The 23,590-nt window shown below is 36.2% G+C and overlaps 1 protein-coding gene across 1 annotated transcript in view; it reads left to right on the top strand.

Annotated features, from left to right (window-relative positions):
- The window catches only part of LanA (laminin subunit alpha), a 1,178,005-nt gene that overhangs the window by 202,455 nt on the left and 951,960 nt on the right, over nucleotides 1–23,590 (top strand). Inside the window, exons 7-9 of the mRNA XM_090374120.1 lie at nucleotides 2,087–2,224; nucleotides 12,653–12,790; nucleotides 21,904–22,038. Coding sequence (XP_090230246.1) covers nucleotides 2,087–2,224; nucleotides 12,653–12,790; nucleotides 21,904–22,038 — 411 coding nt within the window. The remainder of the gene's footprint in view (nucleotides 1–2,086; nucleotides 2,225–12,652; nucleotides 12,791–21,903; nucleotides 22,039–23,590) is intronic.

Here is a 23,590-nt window from a genome sequence, read left to right as displayed (position 1 = left end):
CGAAATAACATCAGGGTTGAGGCAAGGAGGCATCCCATCACCACTGCTATTCATAGCTGTCATGAATGATGTGCAATGTAGAGTGGTGGAACAACTTGGACAGGACCAGATGAAAGTCATGCACTTCACAGATGATCTCTGAATATGAGGAGAGAGCAGGGAACAAGTGCAACGGCAAGTTGATATATGGGCTAGTATGGCCAATGAATTTGGACTGCTTTTCATTCAGGAAAAGAGTGAAGTAATGGTTCTAAAGAGGAGTGGCGAGCTTGATGGATACATTACAATGGAAGGGAAAGAGCTAAAAATGGTTAACAACTACAAGTATCTAAGAAGCACATTACAAAGACTGGAGTGATAGACGAGAAATAAGTAGGATAGAAGCGGACGAGAATTTCTATTGGCAAACAAGAGATCTGATCTGGAACAGGAACATACCACTGAAGTGTAAGAAGGCTATGTATCAGGTTTATTATGTACCAATTCTGATGTATGCATCTGAAACTTGGACTATAAGGAAAAAGGATGAAAGCAGAATTCAGGGGGCAGAAATGAGATTTGTGAGGAGCATAGCTGGAAAGACAAGATGCAACAAAATCAGGAATGATGTGATTAGGGAGAGAATTCAGGTTGATAAACTCCAGAATAGGATTGAAAGGTCCTGTTTGAAATGGTTTGGACGTGTCAAGAGGATAAATGAGAGGTGTTTGCCAAGAAGAATGTTTGATTCACAATTAATGGACAAAAGACCAAGAATGAGATGGCAAGACATGATAAAGACTGTCATTAAGAGAGGAGGAAACTGGAGTGAAATCAATGATGGAGAGAAGTACACTGGACAGAGCATGGTGGTGAGGCTTCATACGTCGACCCATGGAATGATGGTGGTGTCGAAGAATGCTATGTTGAAATTAATTTTGAAAACAGTTTTCGAATCTTCTACTTCCATTTTAGAAATGGAACTGGACCATAGCAGACTAAACTAGAGTGATGGTGCTAGCTTAGTAGCATTTCTACTGCCAAGGTTGCAGAGAGTTTAAAACAAGATGAGAAGCTGTTCTTTTGATCAGCGAGGAGGTACTTGATTTTCGTATTACCTGGTGCACAAGTACCCATTGAAAAATTATGTTTTTATATGTTCTGAGGTAGCCCAATATGAAATTTCATTGCATCATTTTAAATTTGGAATTTTTTGTGGACAATTTCTAGTACTTCTTGTTGTTATTACAGATAAAGAAATAGATGTTTTTCAGCATCAGTTCTTTCAGTTTCATGTGAGAGCCAACCAAATGCTATTATGCAAGAAGAAGGAATGGATGGCCCTTGCAATCATCAAGGAAGAATAAAATATAACAAATTATCCCAAGTCCTTGGTATTTTAATAATTCCTCCTAACAGTGCTGAGTGTCAGAGAATATTTAAACAGGTAAAAAAAGAAAAAGAAAAACTGAATTCACATCTCTTTCTGCTGGAACTTTGGAATGCTCATGACAGCCAAATCTGAACAGCAGTGTCATTATTGTTAGAAACAGAACTTTGACTGAACATTTCTGAAGTGGCTGAAAAGTCTGCAATAGTCTTTCTTGAAGCAGTTATAATCATTTGATCTCTATATATAATTCTTAGAGAAATCCACAGACAGAAAATTCCTTATTAAATTAATGTTTGGAAACATACATCACTAATAAACAGAATCTTGACAGAAAATGTATATATTATTTCATTTTATGTTAAAGGCCATTGGACTATTTATTAGTGAAGTGTTTCCAAAAATTAATTTAAAAGAGAATTTAATATTCAGTGAAATTTCATAATAGAAACAAGAAAAGCATAACTGAATACTATTTCATAATATTTAATTTCACTGAATATTAAATTCCTTTTTAAATTAATGTAAACTTTCAGCGTTGTTTATGCTGAAATACTGTGTTTTTAATTAAGACAAAATTTATATTCCTAAAAATCTGTTAAGATTACAATTAAATGATATATAAATATATATCATTTAATATTATTTAATAAATGATACATATAATTAAAAATGCAGTATAATCTGTTTTATAACTAATGAAATTCTGTCTTGCAGCTTGTGATTGCAATTTTATTGGCTCTATCAATTCTATATGTGATTCAGAAAGTGGCCAGTGTTTCTGTCATAGTAACTTTGGTGGTCGAGAATGCGGCCAGTGTGAAGTAGGTTACTATAATTATCCAAGATGTGATCGTAAGTATGAATTAATTTTCATAAAATAAAAATGTATTGTGTAAGTAACATTATATTTTTCAATTTATTATGAATGTTTATTATAATTATTATTGGAATGATTTATTGCTAGAAATATATATAAAATTTATGTATACTACAGGTACAGTATTTAGCAATATCAACCTTTATGGCCAAAAGGCCAGGAGATTTACAAGAAATGACAGATAAATTAGTAGGGTGGGACCCAACATCAAGATAATGGGGTCCACATCGTGTGTAAAAAAATAGAAAAATTCAATGTAAAATAAATAAAAGAATATATGTACAGTATTCATAGAAATAAATGAAAAAAATATATATTTATACAGCATAATTTAACATTAAGAGCAAACTAAGTTGACTGAAGGGTTAATATGAAATGTAGTTAGAATTACATGGCCTCAGAATGGGTCAGTCAGACATTTTTTTTTATCTTTGGGAAGGTCCACAAATGATAACGTTGTGTAAGCTGAGAGAAATATCTGACCAATGACATCAACAGAACTGGTGGTAGCTAGTGATTTTTTTTTTTTTTTTGCTAGTTGTTGGCGTATCGGCTTCTGTGGCCATAATGCACCTCCCAAAGTTTTTGCATTTACTCTGATCCAAGCCCGAGGCGGGATTCGAACCCACGACCTTTGGGTTGCCAGGCAGGCATTTTACCCACCTGGCTGGCCCGGTTGGCAGCTAGTGATTAAGGACCTCTATTTGAGGAAAATATGATTCAGGATGCATTTTTGATACATTTTCATTGAATTTCAGTATGTTCTCCACAAACATACTGAAATTGGTATACTTGAACAAAGAAGCATCTGGGCTGGCAGAAAATACCTGAAAGGTGAAATAGAGTTTTATGAGAGCATAGCTTAGGAGTTTGCCCTAAGAGCTGGTGGCAGAACTCTCCAGTAACACATATCACAGGAGGACAGTGTGGAAATTTGACTGATAAATAGTTTAACTGTGGCAACAAATCAGTTGGTGTTAATAAGTATTGGTAGCTTTTTTTGTCTGCAGGGTCTGCATCATTGCTGCTCATCTGTATTCACAAGAACAAACTGCCTGGGAAGAAAGTTTGTTCTTGTGAATAGCCTGTTTCAGTAGCCAGAATTCTGATGCAAAGATGGGTTTTATTGTAGTGGGAGCAGCCAACCACAAATTTCAGCTGCATATGAGAGGTGGATAAACAATGATCCGAATGCAGTTCAATTCTGGTTGCTCTGTTGTCAACATATTGCAGATCACCTAGCAGTTCATTTAAAACACGCAGCATGGGTGAGAACTCAAGATGGCAATTGAAGCGTAACTTGGGATCAAACACTAACCCCAAGTCAGTGTGGTTTGATACCATGAGTATGGAGGTTCCATAAAGCACAGGTTGGGTGGTGGTTGTGGTGATGGGGAGGGGGGGGTCTGCCTCATCACCAACAAGGGATTGATTTTTAAATCAAATTACATGAGATATGTGGCAATGTCAAGGAGAACCCTGTTGATGGATTCTGTTGTCTGGATTGGATTATCCTTGGCTGTGATGGGATAAGTATCTCAATATCGGCATAACTGATAAGATCTGCCCTTGCTTACCAGTGGGGAGATGAGTGCGGTGAACAGGAATCCAGAGAGAACGATGTCTTGTAGGATGCCAGGAGTGATGTGTCTAATGTAAACTCTGTTCCTGGTTAAGAGCTTGAGTGTCCTCTTATGAAGAATTGAGGACAGAAAGAGCAGAACATCTCCACCAATGAGGATACAGCGCTTTCTTATTTTCTTGCCAGAGGGTAGTTGATTGTTGGAGCAAATTTGTATTTGACATTGTGTAAGTGGACAGTTTGAATAAATTTAAGGGGGAATCAGATGGAGAAAATATCTTTTTTGTACTTCTGAAGCAAAAGTTGTAGATTCTAAAGGAAATTGATTATGTCTCGTCACGTCTCCGCCGAGATTTTAGCAACTTAGTGCATGACCAATTTAAAATATCATACAATAGTACATATGTTATTGTAAAATTGTCATATTCATCTTAAAATACATTTGAACAAACATAATGTATTCTATAAAAGAGGTGTTTGAAATATTTGTGGCCTGAGCATGAGCCTGAGCCTTTGCTGCCTTCCACGTATTGGATGACAGCATGGTATACAGTGTTGAAAATGCTGTACTTAATGTTATAACACTTCAAATAGTAATCCACCAAGGCGCACTATAGCCATAGCAGCTAATGCGCCAATAAACAACCATACCACACACACAGTAATCCACCAAGTTTCATGTAGTTTCATTAATGCTTTTTTTTTTTATTATAGCTCCTGAAGTCAACAAAGTTGTGTGAATGAAGAAAGATAGACAAAAGGATACCATGCTGTCATCCAATATGTGGAGAAAAAAAAGGGATTAATGCCACAGGAAGTTCATGGGGATATTGTTACAATATTGAGGGAGTATGCCCCTTCCTATTCCATGGTTAAAATGTGGGAAGCATAATTTAAATAAGGGAGGGAGCATGGATCAGCATGCTCCAGTCCTCCACAGCATGGATCATCTTCTCTGGAAGATGATCCATGCTGTGGAGGACTGGCAACATCCATCACTCAAGAAGTTGCAGACAATGTGCATGACCTGGTGATGAGTAACTGATGAGTGACAGTTTGGTACATTGCCAACGTCTTGGGTATCTCGTCTTTGTGTATGTACCACATAATAACAGGTTCTCGCTATGAAAAAGGTGCGAGCACAATGGGTTCCAAGGTTGTTGATAGCAGATTAAAAACACACAAGAGTTGTCATGTTTAGTGAACATTTGTATCATTTTCAAGCAGATCCAGCAAATTTTCTTGCAAGGTTTATGACCATAGATGAGATGTGGGTCCATGACTTTCAGCCAGGTTCAAAGGAGCAGTCCAAACAGTGCAAACACAACTTTTATCCCCTCCAAAGAAAGCCAAGTTTATTTCTTCTGCTGGCAAGGTGATGGTGGCAGTGCTTTTGGGATGCTGGTGGAGTGTTGCTAGCGGGTTACCTTCAGAAAGGCTAGACAGTCACAGAGGCATATTACATAGACCTTCTGAGGTATTTTCTTGTAAACATCAAAGACAAATGCTGAGGAAAGAGCTCAGCAAAGAAGTCTTGTTCCTAGGACAGTGCACCTGCTCTCAAGTCTGCCATGATTGCACTGCATACATGTGGCTTTTAAATCTCGGACTATCCCTCATATTCATCAGATCTAGCACCATCAAACTCTCACCTATTTCCTAATTTGAAAAAATATCTGGTTGGCATACATTTTCTAATTGAAGTGATGTCATTGCTGCAGTGGATGAATTCTTGGAGGCCCAAGAGAAAACTTTCTTAGCAACTTGAAGCAATGCATTGAAGCATCAGTTGCAAAAAGTGTATTGACTCCAAAGGGGACTGTGTTGAAAAGTAACATGTTACCATACTCCTCAAAAAATCTTTCATACTCAGGATAGGAACTTTTCAAACACCCCTCATATATATTAATTCTAAGAAAGTAGAATACACTCTGTAGACACATTTCTGAGGATATAGAATATATCCTATTTTTTTAGAAATGTTTGCCATTCAATGAGTTTTTCTTATAGTTATTTCCCTATAAGATACTAGCAGTAATCTCTCATCAGTCGGTATCCCAGCAATCTTGGTACCACTTTCCATCATGGATATGTTTTCTTTGTTCATTGCTTATATTTCCCAAATTTTGAGGAATATAACTGAGATAGAAAGAAGAAGATGAATTTTCAAAGACATTCAGCTTCGCGTATCTTTATAATATTGTAATAAAGTTGATAACAGAGGTTCATAATTATCTTTTCTCTCTTTCTTCAAAAAATCTGCACACAACTGCATTAAATGATCACCATGTTGCTGGTTCACTTTCCTGCAGCTTTATTTCAAATATGTTGTCTTTGGGAATTACTTTAGGTTACAGAATCCACTTCTTTCCTTATCCAGACCTTTGACAAAATTCTTTATTAATCCGAGCTTTTATATGCAGAGGTGAAATGGTTCAACCAGTGGAATACATTTTGTGTTGTTTCTTTGTGGTTAAAATTCCTCCCTCTTTTCCCATTGCTAAGCAGTATTGCACTCAGGATCTTGGATATACTTTCATATATATGTTTTCTTTTGCATAATGTAGGACTTAATTAATGGAATGCATTTCCATTGTGCAGAAAAACTGCTTTTAAACTGCTTAATTTTGAAGCATCAATAAAATGCAAAGTACTGCATATGGGTAACAGTAACTCCAGATTAACGTACCAACTGTGTTGCACTACACTCAGGTAGTGGGAGAATGAAAATGACCTGGAGGTAACTGTGCAGTCATATATGAAGTTCTCTGAGCAGTGCAGACAGGCTATCAGGACAGCTCATGGGTTTTTTTTTCCCCCAATGATATACAGGAATTTTGCTAGGAGGGATAAGGAGGTGATTATCCAATTGTGTAAGGCAATGGAATCACATCTTGAGAACTGTATACAGATCTGGAGGTCTCAATTTAGGAAGGTTGTCAAGCTGCTGGAACGAGTACAGAGAAGAGCAATGAGATTGATGAGGGGAACAAAGAGGTGCTCTTACCAAGAAAGCCTTCAGGTCTGCAGATTTCAGTGTCTGGAGACTGGGTACCTGTGAGGTGATCTGATTGAGGTGTTTCAGGCTTTAAATGGTTTGAGCAAACTCAGTGCTGATGGGTTTCTCAAACTAAAGTCCAACTCAAGTAAAGGACATTCTTATCAAAACTATAGAACTGAATTGGACTTGGGCTGGGCACATAGCTTGAAGACATGTCAGCAGATGGACTAAGAAAATAACAGAATGATACCTAAGAGGAGCTAAAATAAAACCTGGAAGACAACAATGGAGATGGACAGATGAAATTCAAGAGTTTGTGGGCAGTAAATAGATGGCCATTGCACAAAACAGAAGGAACTGGAAAGTTGCTGGAGAGGCATTCATCCTGCAGTGGATTGAAAATGTTGATGATGAAGTACTTAATGACAGTATGAACAATTTGATATCTTGCATTGTTATGATGTGGCATCTACTCACACTTTTCCTGTGTGTAGTTGTCATCGTTTTTACACCCTGTGATCCACACGGTGTGTAGTACAGTTCAGCATAAATGCAATAGTAATAATAATGCTTTAAATCCAGGAACTTCTTTGTACCTCATCAGGCATGTTTTCAGGAGCAAGCACTGAATGATATGTAAATAAAATAATCAGATACCCTCTGTTTCTGTGTACTTTATACCAGAATAACATAATAATGGTGATGGCATTTGTTAGGGAGCGGGTGTATACTTCATTTTATCACTAGTAAATGTATAGAGAATTAAGCTCACGGGTCGGGGGAAAATAGTTTAACATTTACAGCATAAAGAGATAGTAGGGATAAAGGCATAAAACTGTCATAAACAGATGGCCCAATAGATAGTAGAATTAGAATAATTAATACACAAGTATATATGCTGAGTTGACTTTGCATTAACAAACCTACCTAATACTTCCTGGAGCTGCTTTTTTCCTGTAAAAAGTCCATACATATATTTTAAGGGACTCCAGAATATGCTGCAGGATGCCCTGTGTTTAGTGCTATCCATGAATGCACAATGTGTCCAGTAATGCCAACACGTTATCAGGTGGATGATTGTAGCATTGAATGTCCTTTTCCAGTAGGTCCCCAAACATGCTCAGTTGGGGTCGAGATCAGGTGAGTTGATGGCTAACTGTTTTCCTGTTCCAAAAACCAGTTATCAACCTGCTGTTCCTTATGGCATGGTGCATGCGATTTGTCTCTTGTTGATGAACACTGGAATTGTCTGGATAAACTGTCATAATGTAGGGGTGTACTTGGTTGGTGACAATAGAAAGGTAGGCATTCCAATTGACACACTGATTCATGGTAATCAGAAGACTCAGGATATGCCATGAAAACAGTCCCCAAATCATAACTCCAGCCTGCTGAATACTAACAGTGGATACAACTTTCTCCAGATGTGGATATGCCCATCAACATTAGTGTTTGAGATGGGATTAGTCAGACCAGGTGACAGATTTTCACCTGTTAGTGGTCCAGTGCACCTGCTGATATTCCATTCATGCAGGGTGCATTTTCTTTGGTTCTTGCAGCAAGCATGAGTACCCACGATGGCCATAAATTGCCATAGACTATAAGAACTAATAGTTGGGCCACTATGCTGCATCAATGCTGTGTTATGAGACGAGAAACATAATGTTCACCATGAGCATTGACCACATGTGGCTGTCCCATGTGTGAACTTTGGTTGGTTGTTCAATGATGTTGAGCCAGTTATAGTAGACTCACAACACCACCACAGAATGGGAGCACTTAACCAATAGATAGTAGAATTAGAATAATTAATACACAAGTATATATGCTGAGTTGACTTTGCATTAACAAACCTACCTAATACTTCCTGGAGCTGCTTTTTTCCTGTAAAAAGCCCATACATATCTTTTAAGGGACTCCAGAATATGCTGCAGGATGCCCTGTGTTTAGTGCTATCCATGAATGCACAATGTGTCCAGTAATGCCAACATGTTATCAGGTGGATGATTGTAGCATTGAATGTCCTTTTCCAGTAGGCTGTTGTTGAGATACTAGCACCTGTATGTTTCGTTCCCACAATCATTCTATGTTTGAAGTTGAAAGATCTTGATGCCAACCCTTCATTGAAAATCGGGATCATTTTCTGATAAGACATCTAAGGCGTGTCACTTCATTTAAACAATTAGACAAGGTTTCTGTTGTTAATATCCTCTCTGGGGGAACCTCTTCTTCATTTTCTGAACTGTTTGCTTGTTGCTCTGTTAACTCTTGGAGTTCCTCATTTGTTAGTGTCTCGCCATGGCTACTTAATAAATCCTGAATGCCAGCTACGTCGACTTCTGCAAAGCCTATTGCGTGTGCCATTCAAATAACTTCTGTGTTAATTGCAGGAATTTCACATTCTACTCCATCACGTTCTGTAACAACATTGTGCCATATTAATTTCCAAACTAGGTGCCTCCGTAGCCAGGTGGGAAGGAGCCGCAGTGCGTAGCACACGCTTTTTGAATAGACCGGGGTTCGAGCCCGTCACCACCAAATACGGAGGATGCGGAAAGGTCAGGGAATGACCACCGCATATCCCGGAGCAATATGGCCTTAGTTGCTAATGCTCCTAAAAACCAAAATAACATAACAGTTGCCAAACTCCATTAAGACACTGATCTGTCATTTCATCACACTTCTTTGATATTGCTGATTGCTTTCATAATGTTGTAATTTTTCCAGAAATAATTGATTGGCTGTTATGTTTCGTCATTAGCTTCAATCAGTTAACTAAAAGTGCATCTCAGTAGGCTTTAAAGGCTGCTATAACACCCTGATCCATTGGTTGTAGCAGCAAAGTTGTGTTTGGCAGGAGAATCAGCACTTCAACAAGAATGCATGTTTGAAGTGAGCCAAGATTTGAAGGATGACCTGGTGCATTATCCAGTAGCAACAGTGCCTTGGGTTCGAAATTATTTTGTTCACAATGACATAGGACAGTAGGACAAAAATAGTTAACAAACCAATTGGTAAACCACTCCATTGTCACCCAGGCCTTTCTATTCGATTTCTATATTACCAGCAAATTAGGTTTGGAGAATCCTTTCATAGCTCGAGGCATTTTGGAATGGTAAACAAGCATTAGTTTTCGTTTCATATCCCCAGATGCATTTGCGCCCAACGACAGTGTTAATCGGTCCTTGGCTGCTTTAAACCCGGAAGTTCTTTTCTCATCTTGGATGTTGGCACTTGCAGCCTTCCCTGTCAGTTTAATGTTATGAATCCTTGCACGTTTTTTGAATTTCTCAAACTAACTCCAAGAAGCTACAAAAGTCTCTGTGGTTTCCTCAGCTTCCTGGGCCTTTAAATGGGTAAATAAGTTTAATGCTTTGTGTTGAATTATTGCCTGGGTGACTGGTATATGTTGCTGGGTCATATCATCTACCCAAACACTTAACATTTTTTCCATGTTTTCTATGATGTGTGTGTGTGTGTGCGTGTGTGTGTGCGTGCGTGTGTGTGTGTTGTTATTTGTTATTTGTTTTTTTTTTTTTTTAGGAGCATTAGCAACTAAGGCCATATTGCTCTGGGGATATGCAGTGGTCATTCTCTGACCTTTCCGCATCCTCCGTATTTGGTGGGCACGGGCTCGAACCCCGGTCTAATCAAGAAGTGTGTGCTACGCTCTGCTGCTCCTGCCCACCTGGCTATGGAGGCGCGTGCGTGTGTGTGTTAATTTGGATGCAGCAATGTCACTACAATTTAGCACAGACTGTTTAACTTTATCAGTTTGATTTAAAATTGTTTTTAAAGTTGATTGTGCTAACCCCAATGATTGCACTATACGGCATTTCTTTTCTCCAGCTTCTATTCTCCTTATAATATGCATTATGGTTTCCTAAAGATATTGTTTTATGTTTTCATGACATACTGAGAAATTATTATTTAATTACATATTTAATAAAATATATTAAAACAACTACAATGGGTACACACGATATCCATCACAATTAACCTCTGCTCCGTATATCATGGAGTGAGTTCTAAGGTATGTCAAAAATCCCTATTACAAACTTCTACATGTGCTGTAGGGCTTTTTTTTGCCGACTTCAGCTTCATTATAAAGGAGTTTTGTTACCAGAGGATTCGTTAACCAGTGTATTACTGTTTATAATTAGAAAAGTTGTGCACACAGACACATATGTATTGCATTTATACACATTTTCATTAACACATTACTCTTTCAAGGGACCCTTGAAAAATAGCCTAGATTTAAACTGTTTGTTGGTGTTACCATTTAGATTTTACAATTTCTAAATTTAAATTTTACAGTCAGCTGCTCTTTTTTAATTAGAATGCTGTATTCCCTGTTCTCAGTTTAGTCTAAAAATTGCCATTGCTGTATTTTTTAAATAAACATAACCCAATTGTATTTAAAAAAAATATAATAAAAAAAACCTGTAAGCACGAGGAAACGTGACATCACTGCTTTGGAATGTCACGTACAACCTTTGGGTTATTTATTTATTTATTTTTTTTTCAAATAAAATCAGTTTAGGTTCATTTCAGATGGGTACAGATGATTTTTGGAGAAAACTGAGAATGGGAAAAACAAATTTCTAAATGGGAAAAGAGCAGTTCATTAGGCAAAATGAAATTTTGAAATCATAAAACTGAACAGTAATACTCAGCCCATTTAAACATTGACATTTGCTGTTATTGTGTTATTTGGTTTTTAGGAGCATTAGCAACTTAGACTATATTGCTCCGGGGATATGTGGTGGTCATTCCCTGACCTTTCCGCATTCTCCGTATTTGGTGGTCACGGGCTCGAACCCCGGTCTAATCAAGAAGCGTGTGCTACGCACTGCTGCTCCTGCCCACCTGGCTACGGAGGCGCCACTGACATTTGCTTTTATTTGTTGTAAAATGCCAAAAACTCATAAACTGTATCACTTGTTATTACTAATAATGGTCTGAATCTTTGTATTCTTCAAAGAATATAACATCCTTAGTGCCCTCAAGAGCATTGATGATTTTTCTGATTTTATTTTTATTTATTTATGATTTTTGATGATTTTTCTGAATGATGATTTTTTGATTCGCACACTTGTCAAATGGCTGCTGGCTAATCTTCCCTGGAATATAGCTAACTCAGTGTTTAATTTAGCAGCCTTCCTTTTTTGTTGCCTCCATTGTGTGTGATCTGAAATGGTCACAATAAAAAAAACTATCTTTTTCAAGAGACCACCTAAATGTTTTGACCCTACTTTCTCTAACCAGAGCTGGAGGAAAAAAAAAAAAATCATTGTGTTCACCTGAGTATATCTTCAGACTATCTTTTAGATCCAGTGGAATTTTGTGAAAACTTTTATCTTTAACAGGCAGTAACTCTTATTTAATACATTACTGAATGTTTATATACATTTAATTACAATAATTTCATAATGATACAAAGGATAAATGAAGTACTTTACTTTAGCTACAATAGACTGAATTATTTGGTAATAGTCTTAGTGATAATATCCACTCCTGAATGCATTACTTGCCTTCAGAATTTTAAATTTTACTGACTATTCCATCATCATTCAGTATCTGCTGTATTAGTCTTTAAGAATTTTTAAAATTTTAAGAGATCAATATTGTCAATGAGAAATTGGTTTTCAGTGAAAAAAGACAGTGTGTGTGTGTGTGTGTGTGTGTGTTAAGTATTGGAATTATTTACAGCACTTAAATTAGATAATCTCTTGTTTTGTTTTGTTTTGTTTTGTTTTGTTTTTTAAATAAAAACAAGATCAAGTATCATAAATTAAATTTTTTTTAAAAATTTTATAGTTTGCTCTTGTGACCCCACGGGCTGTACAGAGGAAATCTGTAGCAATACAACTGGAGAATGCTTATGTCAACTTGGTTATGGAGGACCTCGCTGTGATCAGTGTGCTCCTGGTTATTTTGGCTATCCCAACTGTCAGGGTTAGTTTTTTATTTGTATATTTGTTTTTATAACCCTTAAAAATTTAGTTAAAATACAATATTTTCAAAGCAATTTGGTCCTTTTTAGGCATTTTTATGAAGAAATAGGAAGTAATAATATTATATGTTCAAAATATACTCTACTTAGCCTGCTAGGAGTTCCTATAACACTACTGCTGCTGCTGGAAATGGCTGCAAGACCAGAGAAAAGTAATAGAAAACTTCTGAACATTTGTTTGGAGAATGCTAGAACTCATTAAATTATCTCGTGGCTATTTCCAACATCATGTTGTTTGACATTGCAAGAATGCAAAATGGGATAACCTGCTAGATTTCTTTTCCTTGGTCGGGTTACTGTTTCAAAACTTCTGATGTCAACATTTGCTCAGATCGTGTCAGTGAAATTGTTCTTGTAGGAATGGAATCTTTTATTCTACACTCCACTTTATAATCTCATCCTGTATCTAAACCTTGGTTTTTGAATAAATGTACTAAGGCTGTTCAAGAGAAGAATGTTGCATATCATAATTGGCTTATTTCCAATTCTTCAGTTTCATTTTTTCTGCCTACACCAAAGCTTGCAACAATTGTAAAGCAGTTATTAACCAGTCCAAACTAGATTTTGAACTGGCTAAGAGTAGAAAATTTGCTTCTTGCCCTAATGGTAGCCGAGCATTCTGGTCTCATGCCAAAGCTATTGGCAGCAACTTTTGCCCATCTCTGCTCCCACCTCTGTCAAAACCAGATGGTTCTATTGTCACTTCAGCCAAAGATAAAGCTGACCTGCTAGCATTCCATTTTTCTTCCAACTCATGTATTAATGATCTTAGTAAAATACCTCCCAACATTCTCAATTCAGTGCCTCCTGTGTTCTTCTGACAAAAGGATGTCAGAAGGATTTTGGCGAATCTTGATGCTAAGAAAGCTCAGCTCCTGGTCATGATGGTATTTCTCCACTTGTTCTCAAAACCTGTGCTCCTGAACTTACTCCTGTTCTTTGCCGCCTTTTTTTTCACTTAATTATTCCAAAGGTGTTTTTCCCTTTTGCTTTGAAATATGCTGATATCCAGCCATTTCCTAAAAAGGGTGACAAATCCCTCCCATCCAATTATCATCCCATTGCAATTACTTCTACTCTTTCTAAAGTAATAGAGAAATCAATTAACTGCCAACTCTTAAACTATCTAGAAACCTTCCGTCTGATCAATGATTGCCAGTGTGGATTCTGCCAGTGTTGATCCCCTTGTGATATTCTGACTTATGTTATCCATTTATGGACAAATTCAATGGAAAAGTTCGGTGAAACACAAGCAGTTGCTCTTGACATCTCAAAGGCTTTTGATCATGTTTGGCATAAAGGTCGTCTAAACAAGCTTCCATCTTATGGTTTGTCAACTGTTTTTTGTAATTGGTTATTCAGTTTTCTCTCTGATCGCTCACTGAGGGTGATGGTAGATGGCTCTCTGTCTTCTAACTTCTCCACTAATGCTGGTATCCCCCAAGGTTCAGTTTTTCCCCCCACTCTTTTCCTGTTGTATATTAATGACCTTCTTCCATTGACCGGAAATCCTATCCATAGTTTTGCTGATAGCGCATTGCGTTCCACTTTCCAGTTTGAGAAACCTTGCCCTGCTCAACTTCTCGAATATCCCCTACCAATTCCTTAAATGTCGATCTTTAGGTGGGTGGTTCTTTCAGTGGGGCAAAGACAACTTAGTTGATTTCAATCCTTCTAAAACTCGGTCCTGCCTTATATCTCGCAAAAATGATTCTTCTGCTCCTATGCTTATATTTGGTAACACTCAGATTTCTAGGCAAGGTGATATATCTCTTTTGGGGATTACCCTGACTTCTAATCTTTCTTGGCACAAGCTCATTACAAATATTGCTTCCTCTGCATCTAAAAAACTAGTTTTCTCTTTTGCTCTCATCTTACTTTTCTTCCAAACAGCTGTTCACTCTCTGTACAAATCACAAATCCACCGTACCATGGAATATTGTTCCCACATCTGGGGCAGTGCCCCCAAACCTCTCTCAGGCTTCTAGATTCCATTCAGAAGATGGCAGTTAGGTTAATTAATGACTCATCTCTAACAGAGTCTCTCCACTCTCTGTCTCATAGACATACTGTTTCTGCTGCATGCCTTTTCTATAGATACTTCCATGGGCACTGTTCTTCTGAATTGACTTCTATAATTCCCGCTCTCTTTTTCAAAACAGTCCAAACATGTGCCACCCCCCGCCAATATCCATTTACTTTCCAACTTTAAACTCACAGAACCAACTTTTCATCTTCCTCGTTTATTCATTCAACTGCTGTTTTCTGGAACAACCTTCCTTCATAAGTATTTCCTGAAAATTACAGTCTACAGAAGTTCAAGTCTAATGTCAACAAATATCTTCTTTCGTCTTCTCAACCTTCAACCCATGCATGGTACTAAATACTATAGGTTCTAATACCTCTCGTGTTTGGGGTTTTCATAAAAAAAAATATCCAATAAGCAACTATATATGTAACCCATAAGTAACTGCATAAGTTGTGTGTTGTTGGGTTAGAAAGAACATGTTTGTGTACTGATAGTAAGAGTGTAGTTAATAAATTTGATGAATTTGAAATATTGACATAAATAAATCTAAATGTTTATGTTGAAATAAAATTGAACTAAATCAACAAACACTGTAATACTGTACAGGAAAAACAGATGTGACAGAAAAGGAGCAGGGTGACGATTCTGATCAGAAATCATGTGGATTCAAGAAGAGTATGTACAATGGATGGAGAATAGCAGAATAACTTTTGAGTCAGTCTAGTGTGATATTAAGATTAGAACAACAAAAGGAAGGGTATGCTACTGCCCTATTCAACATATTCAGTAGGATGATCAGCAATATGTGTAACTGTTGTGGAGAAACAAATCAGAACCTCTTATTATTGGAAACTTTAATTACCTGGACAGATTGAGATGTGGGTAGGGCACACCTTTCAGCAATTGATTCTTGAGCTAAATGAATGGTTTTGAAATCAACTTGTTATGATATCCATACAGGAAAGCAATATTTTTGACTTGGTTATTATAACATATCATCTGTCAGTAAAAATCTTCAAGTTAAGGAGACATTAGTCAGCAGTGATTATAGTGTTATGGTATTGGAGGCATGCCAGGAAATTATTATTCTTATTATTATTAGAAGTAATAGTAGTAGACTCGTGCAAGAAAGAAAGCTTATACAGCATCTGCTAAAAAAACAAAACAAAAAAACCCCACACTTCCCATTTCACCTGTCAATCTATTTGCTTCTTGTTGCCCTTTTGCAAAGGTGAGTAGTTTGAATAAATTCATGTAGTCTTTACATGAATTTATTCAAACTACTCACATTTATAACACCAGATAGGAGTTTGTTCCAACAGTCAACCATCCTCTGGCTGAAGGCAAATTTCTGCTCATCTGACATGCAACCATCCTTCCTCAAATTGAATTTACCCTCTTGTGTGTAGCCTGAGCAAGAGGAAGGATTCCATTGAACATACTCAAGACCTTAAATACTTCAATCAGATCTCCTTACTGGTGCCTAGTGTCCAGATGCTACAGTTTGCAAAACCGAAGCCTTTCCTGGTAAGAGAAGCCTTTTGCTCCCCTCACCAATCTTGTTGCTCTTCTCTGCACCCAACCGATTCATGTCCTTCCTAAAACAAGGCTCCCAGACCTGTATGCAGTATTCACGATGTGGCCAAACTATTTATTTATACAATGGGATAATCACCTCCTTATCCCTGCTAGCAAAATTCCTGTATATCATTGACAAAACACCATGAACCATCTCAACAGCCCACCTGTGCTCAGAGAACTTCCTATCTAACTGCACAACTCTGAGTGTTGTAACACACAGCTGGCATGTTAATCTGGGATAACTGCTACCCACATGCAGTACTTTGCGTTTATGAATGTTAAACTTCAATTTCCTTTTCTCATCCCATCCATCTAACTTTTCTAGATCCTGTTGCAGTAGCACACTGTCATTACTGTCATTGACCACCCTGGTAACCTTTGTATCATCTGCAAACTTGGACATTAAGCCTAATATGCTTTCATTAATATTATTGATAAATGATATTGATAAAACTGATGTTTTATCATTGATAAATGATATTGATAAAACTAATGTTATTAGTGGGACTCCACTAATAACATTAGTTTATGAAGAGCAGTGTCCATTGATAAGTGTTCCCATTATCCATAATAGCAACTTGCCTTTAATGCCATATTGCTCCAATTTGCATAAGTGTTTTCTGTGCAACAGTATCAAAAACTTTTCTGAAATCTAAGTATTTGTTGTCAAAATTATTATTTGTACCTGGTTCCTTTGTTACTTTTGTGTACTGATATGTGTACAGTGTCATAATATCCAGTCACATATCACCAAGACAAGCTTAATGACATGTGACTGGACAAGCTTGTGGTCAGACAAGGTTGCTCTTTAACAAATTCATGCTCTGATGACAGCTATATTGTGGTCAGAGCTGGTTCATACTACTGAGTGCAGCAGCTGAAAATTTGTGCTCTTGAAAAATTTAGACTTTTTTTTTTTTTTTTTTTTACTTAAGTACCATTTTAAATTATGTTTAATAAATAGTTTTAATTTTTCTAATCATGTTTGTTAGCTTATTTTTGAATTTAGCTAGAGATTCATGTATTCATAGAGCTTCTGTTATCACTGGTGGGAAGTTATATTTCATAACTAGTAAATTGTACATCATAAGAGTTAATTGCAGTGTTTCAAATTGTATTATGTAAATATTTTGAAGGCTGTCATCACATAGATTAGCTTATTTTTGTATTAACTAAGCATTTAGAATGTTACTAGTGTTACATAGAAATGTCATAACATAGATTTTACTGCCATTGCATAATCTGGGAATAGTGTAGCATTATTATACTCTTATCTCTTTGTTTCTTTTAAATTAAATTTAATTGTTTATTTTTAATTAAATGTAGACTGAAATCATGCTTCAAAAAGAGAGCAGCAAAGAAAAACACCCAAAGTAGTGAAAATGCTTTAGCTTGGGAGAGAATTGTTGATGGCAGTTCTATTGTTAAATAGAGCTACATTCAGTTTGCTTCTTGTTGCCCTTTTCCAAAATTCATATGGCCAAAGAAGATGTATCTGACTTCTCTGTGGTCAAAAGGGGTCATGAGTTGCGGGTTGAAGTAGAATTAGATTTTGTGGTGGTCAGAGTTCACATTTTGTGGTGGCAGGATGAAGAAGAAAAAGAAAAAAAACGTGCAAGAAAGATCTCTGTTTCTGACTTTTGTGTGGTCAAGAAGAAAAAAACACGAGAGAAAGAAAGCCTGGTCCAGCAGTGATAGGCAGTGAAGACAGTGTTAAAGTTTAAGGTTAAGGTAAACGTGCAAGAAAGAAAGCCTAGTCTGGCATCGGAAGGCAGTGATAATGGCCCGTTGTGCAGATAAGTGCCCAAGAAATGGAAGAAAGCCTGGTCCGGCATCAGAAGGCAGTGTGCCCAAGAAATGGAAGAAAGCCCGTCTGCCATGAAGGAAGCCTGAAAGCAAGGAAATTGGAAGTAGCAGCCATTCTGGAACTTAAGTCTGTTCCTGTTTTTTTCTTGAATCCTGAGCTCAAGGACTCATACCTAGCTCTGTAAGGAATTGAGTGATAGTCCTTTGAAAAAAAAAAAAACATTCCTGTTGTATTAGGCAGGTTAGTTGCTTAGGTTGAGACAATTTGTTACGAATGTTAATGATTATGAAATAATGTAAGGGTGGTACAGGGGTAATAAAAAGAAAGTAATAGTATAAAAGAATGAGTAAAGAAATTATATTTATAGGGGTAGTACTGTAAGGATAAGTTAACCAATATCATTAATTTAGGCCAGGTGCCAACACAAGATAACATATCAGATGAGGTGTAAAGAGAAAAATTTTATTTATAGAGAAACCTCTAGAGTAAAGAGGGATAATTAAGATGATAACTAGAGAGTAATTAAGGTAGAATTAGTGATTTATAGTGAACATTATTGAGGTAAGAGGATACCATTTGTAATAAACTTTATGTGTTAAAGGCTAGTAACAAATATACAAAAAGAGTAATAAGAGCTGAAATGAGTTTACTGATGTAAGTGATAAAAATTGGTAATGTCAGAGAATGATTGAGTAATCGAGGATTCATTTTTAGTAAGATACAACTGATACAAACTGATTGTTAATAATTTGTAAATTGAGAATAGTTGATGAGAGAGAGAGATAGTATAGTGTACTGTAGTATGGTTCAAATATTTGGAAATTGGTATGCTTGTATGTAATTATTTGTTTTTTTTATGATAATACTGTATATAATGTTCATTAAAGGTTGTACATTTTTTGTAAATAAATGTGTGTCTTTGATGTTCTGCTAACACCTGCTTAACACACCCTAGAATCTAGAACTTTTTATGAATTGCAGTCAGATTTGTGTATTGTGGGGTGGGTTTGAGACTTCAGTAGGGTGGAAGTGAATTACATTGAAGATTTGCGTCAAGATAAAATAATAACCTTTTTATATCCCCCCCCCCACAATTGGCTTTTGTTGAGGAGATTAATTGCCAATTCAACATTCTTATGGCTTCTGGTATTGAGTTTGATGACCTTGAAGAAAGTAAAAAGAGGACCCCCATCAAGCACTTGCTGCCCGGCATAATGCTGGAGACTACACCCATTCAACACACGATGCAATGAGATCTCCACAGTGTAATGCTTTGCTCCTGCAGGAAGGCTATTTTTGGTGACTATTGTCAGGGAAATGGGAAATATATTTTGTGAAATGGATAGTTGGAATAGGACCAGGTGTATCTGTCTGTCAGCCATACCTGGTCCTGTTCCAACTATCCATTTTACGAGAGATAAAATTTGATGACATAGAGCAGCTATGTCATCAAATATCCAATTCTGCAGATATGATTGGAGGAAGTACAAGCTGAGAGCCTTGTCAATCCAACAATGGAGAGACTGTGCAAGGTCCATGGTGCACAGTTTTTTGCAGCATGGTCTGTGTTAGTTAAGGATTTAAAGATTTCTGTGCTTGCAAGATTTCCATATAATTTATTTGATGACAAATAAATTAGATTAAGGATTTAAAGATTTCTGTGCTTGCAAGATTTCCATCTAATTTATTTGATAACAAATAAATTAGATGGAATGTCATCAAATAAATTAGATGGATTTGACCATCTAATTTATTTGATGACAAATAAATTAGATGGTCAAATAAAGTCAATGAACTGATGACAAGGACAACCTCATAATAGCTAATCACATAGATCAGGTGATCTAACTTAAATTGCTATGATTGATTCATAGATGCACTCCTGTCCAGAGGATCTTCAATTCTTTAGTTGTTGACTATAATTTTTTCCTGCCACAGTAAATCAAACAGGGTAATTGCACAATTCGCCCTATGAACAACTTTTATGAATAGAACAGTCATTTGCACATCTCTAATCTGCAAGAATGTCTCCCTGAATCCATAGATGCTATCACTATTATAGTTAAAAGTTTAATTTTTTTTTGCTTCTTTCAATATTGGTTAGATTCTATCAGCCTCAGTTATGTTCAGCTTTAACTAACAATTTCTCCTCTAGCTTACTTTCAGTTATCATAAAATCATTTAACTCCAGTTAACATTAAATATACTTCTGGTATGTATTTCCTTCCCTAAAAATTTCTTCCATAGTGAATGTTGATGTAAAATGTATATTTTACTTGTTGGAAATCTATACAGTTCATATCCAGTGGATCAATGCAGTTCATTCCCTTCCTTGTAAATGGGAACATGTACACGAATATCTTATGCACTTGATGGGGTTGAATTAACAAGATTAGAGGAAGAAAGGGATCTGGGAGTTATGATATTGGCAGATAAGAAGTTTTCTGAGCAGTGTAAAATGTGGTGAGGAAAGCCTGTGGTGTCCTATCAATTTATCAAACAATATCCTGTAGAGATAGAGAAGTCATAATGCCAATGTATAAGAAAATTGTAAGACTGCATTTGTAATACTGTATTCAAGAATGGAGATCTCATCTGAAAAAAGATATTGAGCTGCTTGAAAGTTCCAAAGAAGGGCAACTTGCATGGTGAGATTGGTAAAAGAGTGTCTGTATGAGGAAAGGCTTCGATTATGTGGGCTACAGAGCTTGAAAAGCAGGCACCTTAGAGGGGGACCTGGTTGAGATATATAAGGCTCTTGGGGGGGGGGGGGAGGTTAGTAAAATGAAGAAGGCAGAATTTTCATTGTTATAAAGAATTCTAGAAGTGGTCAACACCTCTCACAAAAATTTAAGAGTTGCTGTTATTGTGCTCAAAAAAACTACTTAAGTAACATTGTGGTTATACTTTCCCATAAATTTTATAAGGAAAATAATAAAATATCTCTAATAAGAACTCTTTATTATTTGTTGTTATACTCAAAAAAAAAATTACTTAAACCTTCTAGAATTTATGCTTAAATTTGCATTTTGCAAGTGTGGGCTCTCGGAAGTAGGTATATAAATTTATATTTTCCAAGGTTTGAAATTCCTACTTTTTTTTAGACACTTTTCAAAATTGCTTGACACTGTTCAAAATTTAATTGGTGCTGTAAGTTGAGCAGCAACATTTTTCTTTTACTTTTTACCATTTGGGCCATGTTTGTGAGAGCAGTTGTTTTTATTGAAAAAGAAAATGATTCAGTAATTAAAAAAATAGCAATAATGATCAACAAGTGCGTTATCACTAATGAATTTCTAGTTTATCAGTAAGTACAAGTTTGGGCAGCTTTATGTTATTATAAAACATATAAAGTTTTATCACATGAGTAACCATGTAGGATATACTTCCTTAACAAAACATTGTTTTTTTTTTTTTTTTTTTTACAAATTATTTTTGGATTATTTTCAGGATCTGGTGTATTTTCATGATATGGCTAAGAATTATCAATAAAAATATTAGTTGGTGTTTCTAAAATATCTTGAAGAATAATGGGAAGGTTGATGCCATTTTTCATAATTTTATTATATATTATGATGTTTCATATTCATTTCCTATAGGAAGTTTGTGTATATTTATTTAATTTTTTAAAATTTTAGATTGTCTCTGTAATGAACAAGGATCAATTAGCTCGGTTTGTGATAACTCTGGGAGATGCCGCTGCTTAGTCAACTATGCTGGTTATAAGTGTGATAGATGTTCTCCTGGACACTATAATTTTCCAGATTGCCTTTGTAAGTTATTCATAATATTTTTATAATAAATATGTCTTTTTATTTTTCTTTATGTAAGAAAACTTAAAAATTTAAGTTTTGTAATTATAATAACATAAATTTTAAAAGTTTTTTAATTTAATATATATAGTTTAATTCAGGAGAAGTGCTTTCCCACTAATATTTTTAAGAATAATAATCTCTAATCTCATGTAATGAAGAAGTTGGGGATGGAGGACTATAGAAAACATGAAAAATTATTTAATGTATGTATGGTAGCAGTTCTAGGGGAAAAAGATAAACATAGGTTAAAGTATAGCATAATTAGCTAAAACCATTTGAGTTAATAAGTTTAGCTGTGTTTCTATTAGCTTATTTTTCAAAAAAAAAAAAAAAAAAGTGAAAGGATTTATGAGATCACTTTGTGTGTGTTTTTCCTCAACCCAATTCCAAACCAGTTTTTACAAAACGTTTGGAGAAAGGGGGGGGGAATATCTTTATCTTTGGTGGACTGGAGGGTGTGTGTGTGCACGTGCACAGTCACATTCATAAGCCAAAACATTATTACCACGCCTGTTTCCACAAGTGGATACATCTGATAGCACCCAGGAGTGACATCACTGATGGATGCGGTATATATAGTGATGGCATAGGTTAGTGCCTGAGTTCATCAGGCACCTGGGCAATGGGGAAAGGGAAGGATCTGTTGGAATTTCAACAGAGAACTAGGATAATGTCCAAGCATTTTGCATGCTCCCCTGGCCACCAAATTCACTTGCCATCAATGCCATTGAACGTTTGTGGGATACAGTGGAACGCAGCATTTGTCAGTCCACTCCAGTGCCTCACTTCCTTGCTGAACTCCAGGAGTTCTGTTCAGCTGGTCCAGAATTCCTAAGAACACCCGCAGTCTTATGAAGTCGATGCTATGTGAGGTGCAAGCGAAAGTTGGCCCAACCCACTATTAGGCAGGTGGTCATAATATTTTGGCTAATGAGTATATATATATATATATATATATATACAGTAAACCCCCCGCTATTCGCGGGGGTTACTTTCCTGAGAAATGTCGCGAATACCAAAAATGCGAATACTGAGTTATGGCTCCCATAGTAATAAAGGGGTTCCGTTCCAAAGTATGAGATATATAAGAAAAACTAGTCTAAAATTTTGTCTATGTATGTATTATATGTACCTTTATAATATGACTATGTACATAGACAGTACATAGTGAAATGCAAGCATATGGCATCGAAATGAAAATAAGAAACAATTTAATATTAAATGTAATATTTATTAGAAATTTTAAACTAGCGCCTTTGCTAGCTAAAAAACTTATCCCGCCAGTGCTATCACCAGTTTCGCTAAAGTGTTGATAAAGGAGTTTTGCCTTTTCACGAATGTTGAGTGAACTTAACAGAATTTTATTTTGGGTTCGGTCTTCTATCCACAGATTTAAAGCTTTTTCCATTTTTTCTAATTTAACATAATGAGTTACAGAGCAAATTTTTGAAGCAATTAGCACGTTTTCACGGACACTACGGCGGATTTTTACTTCCGATTTTTTGATTGA

This window comes from Mastigoproctus giganteus, chromosome 5 (genome assembly GCF_048544385.1).
Source record: "Mastigoproctus giganteus isolate SK-2022 chromosome 5, ASM4854438v1, whole genome shotgun sequence".
Lineage (NCBI taxonomy): Eukaryota > Metazoa > Arthropoda > Arachnida > Uropygi > Thelyphonidae > Mastigoproctus > Mastigoproctus giganteus.
The sequence above is the reverse complement of the archived record's forward strand: the minus strand, read 5'-3'. Positions and strand labels throughout refer to the sequence as shown.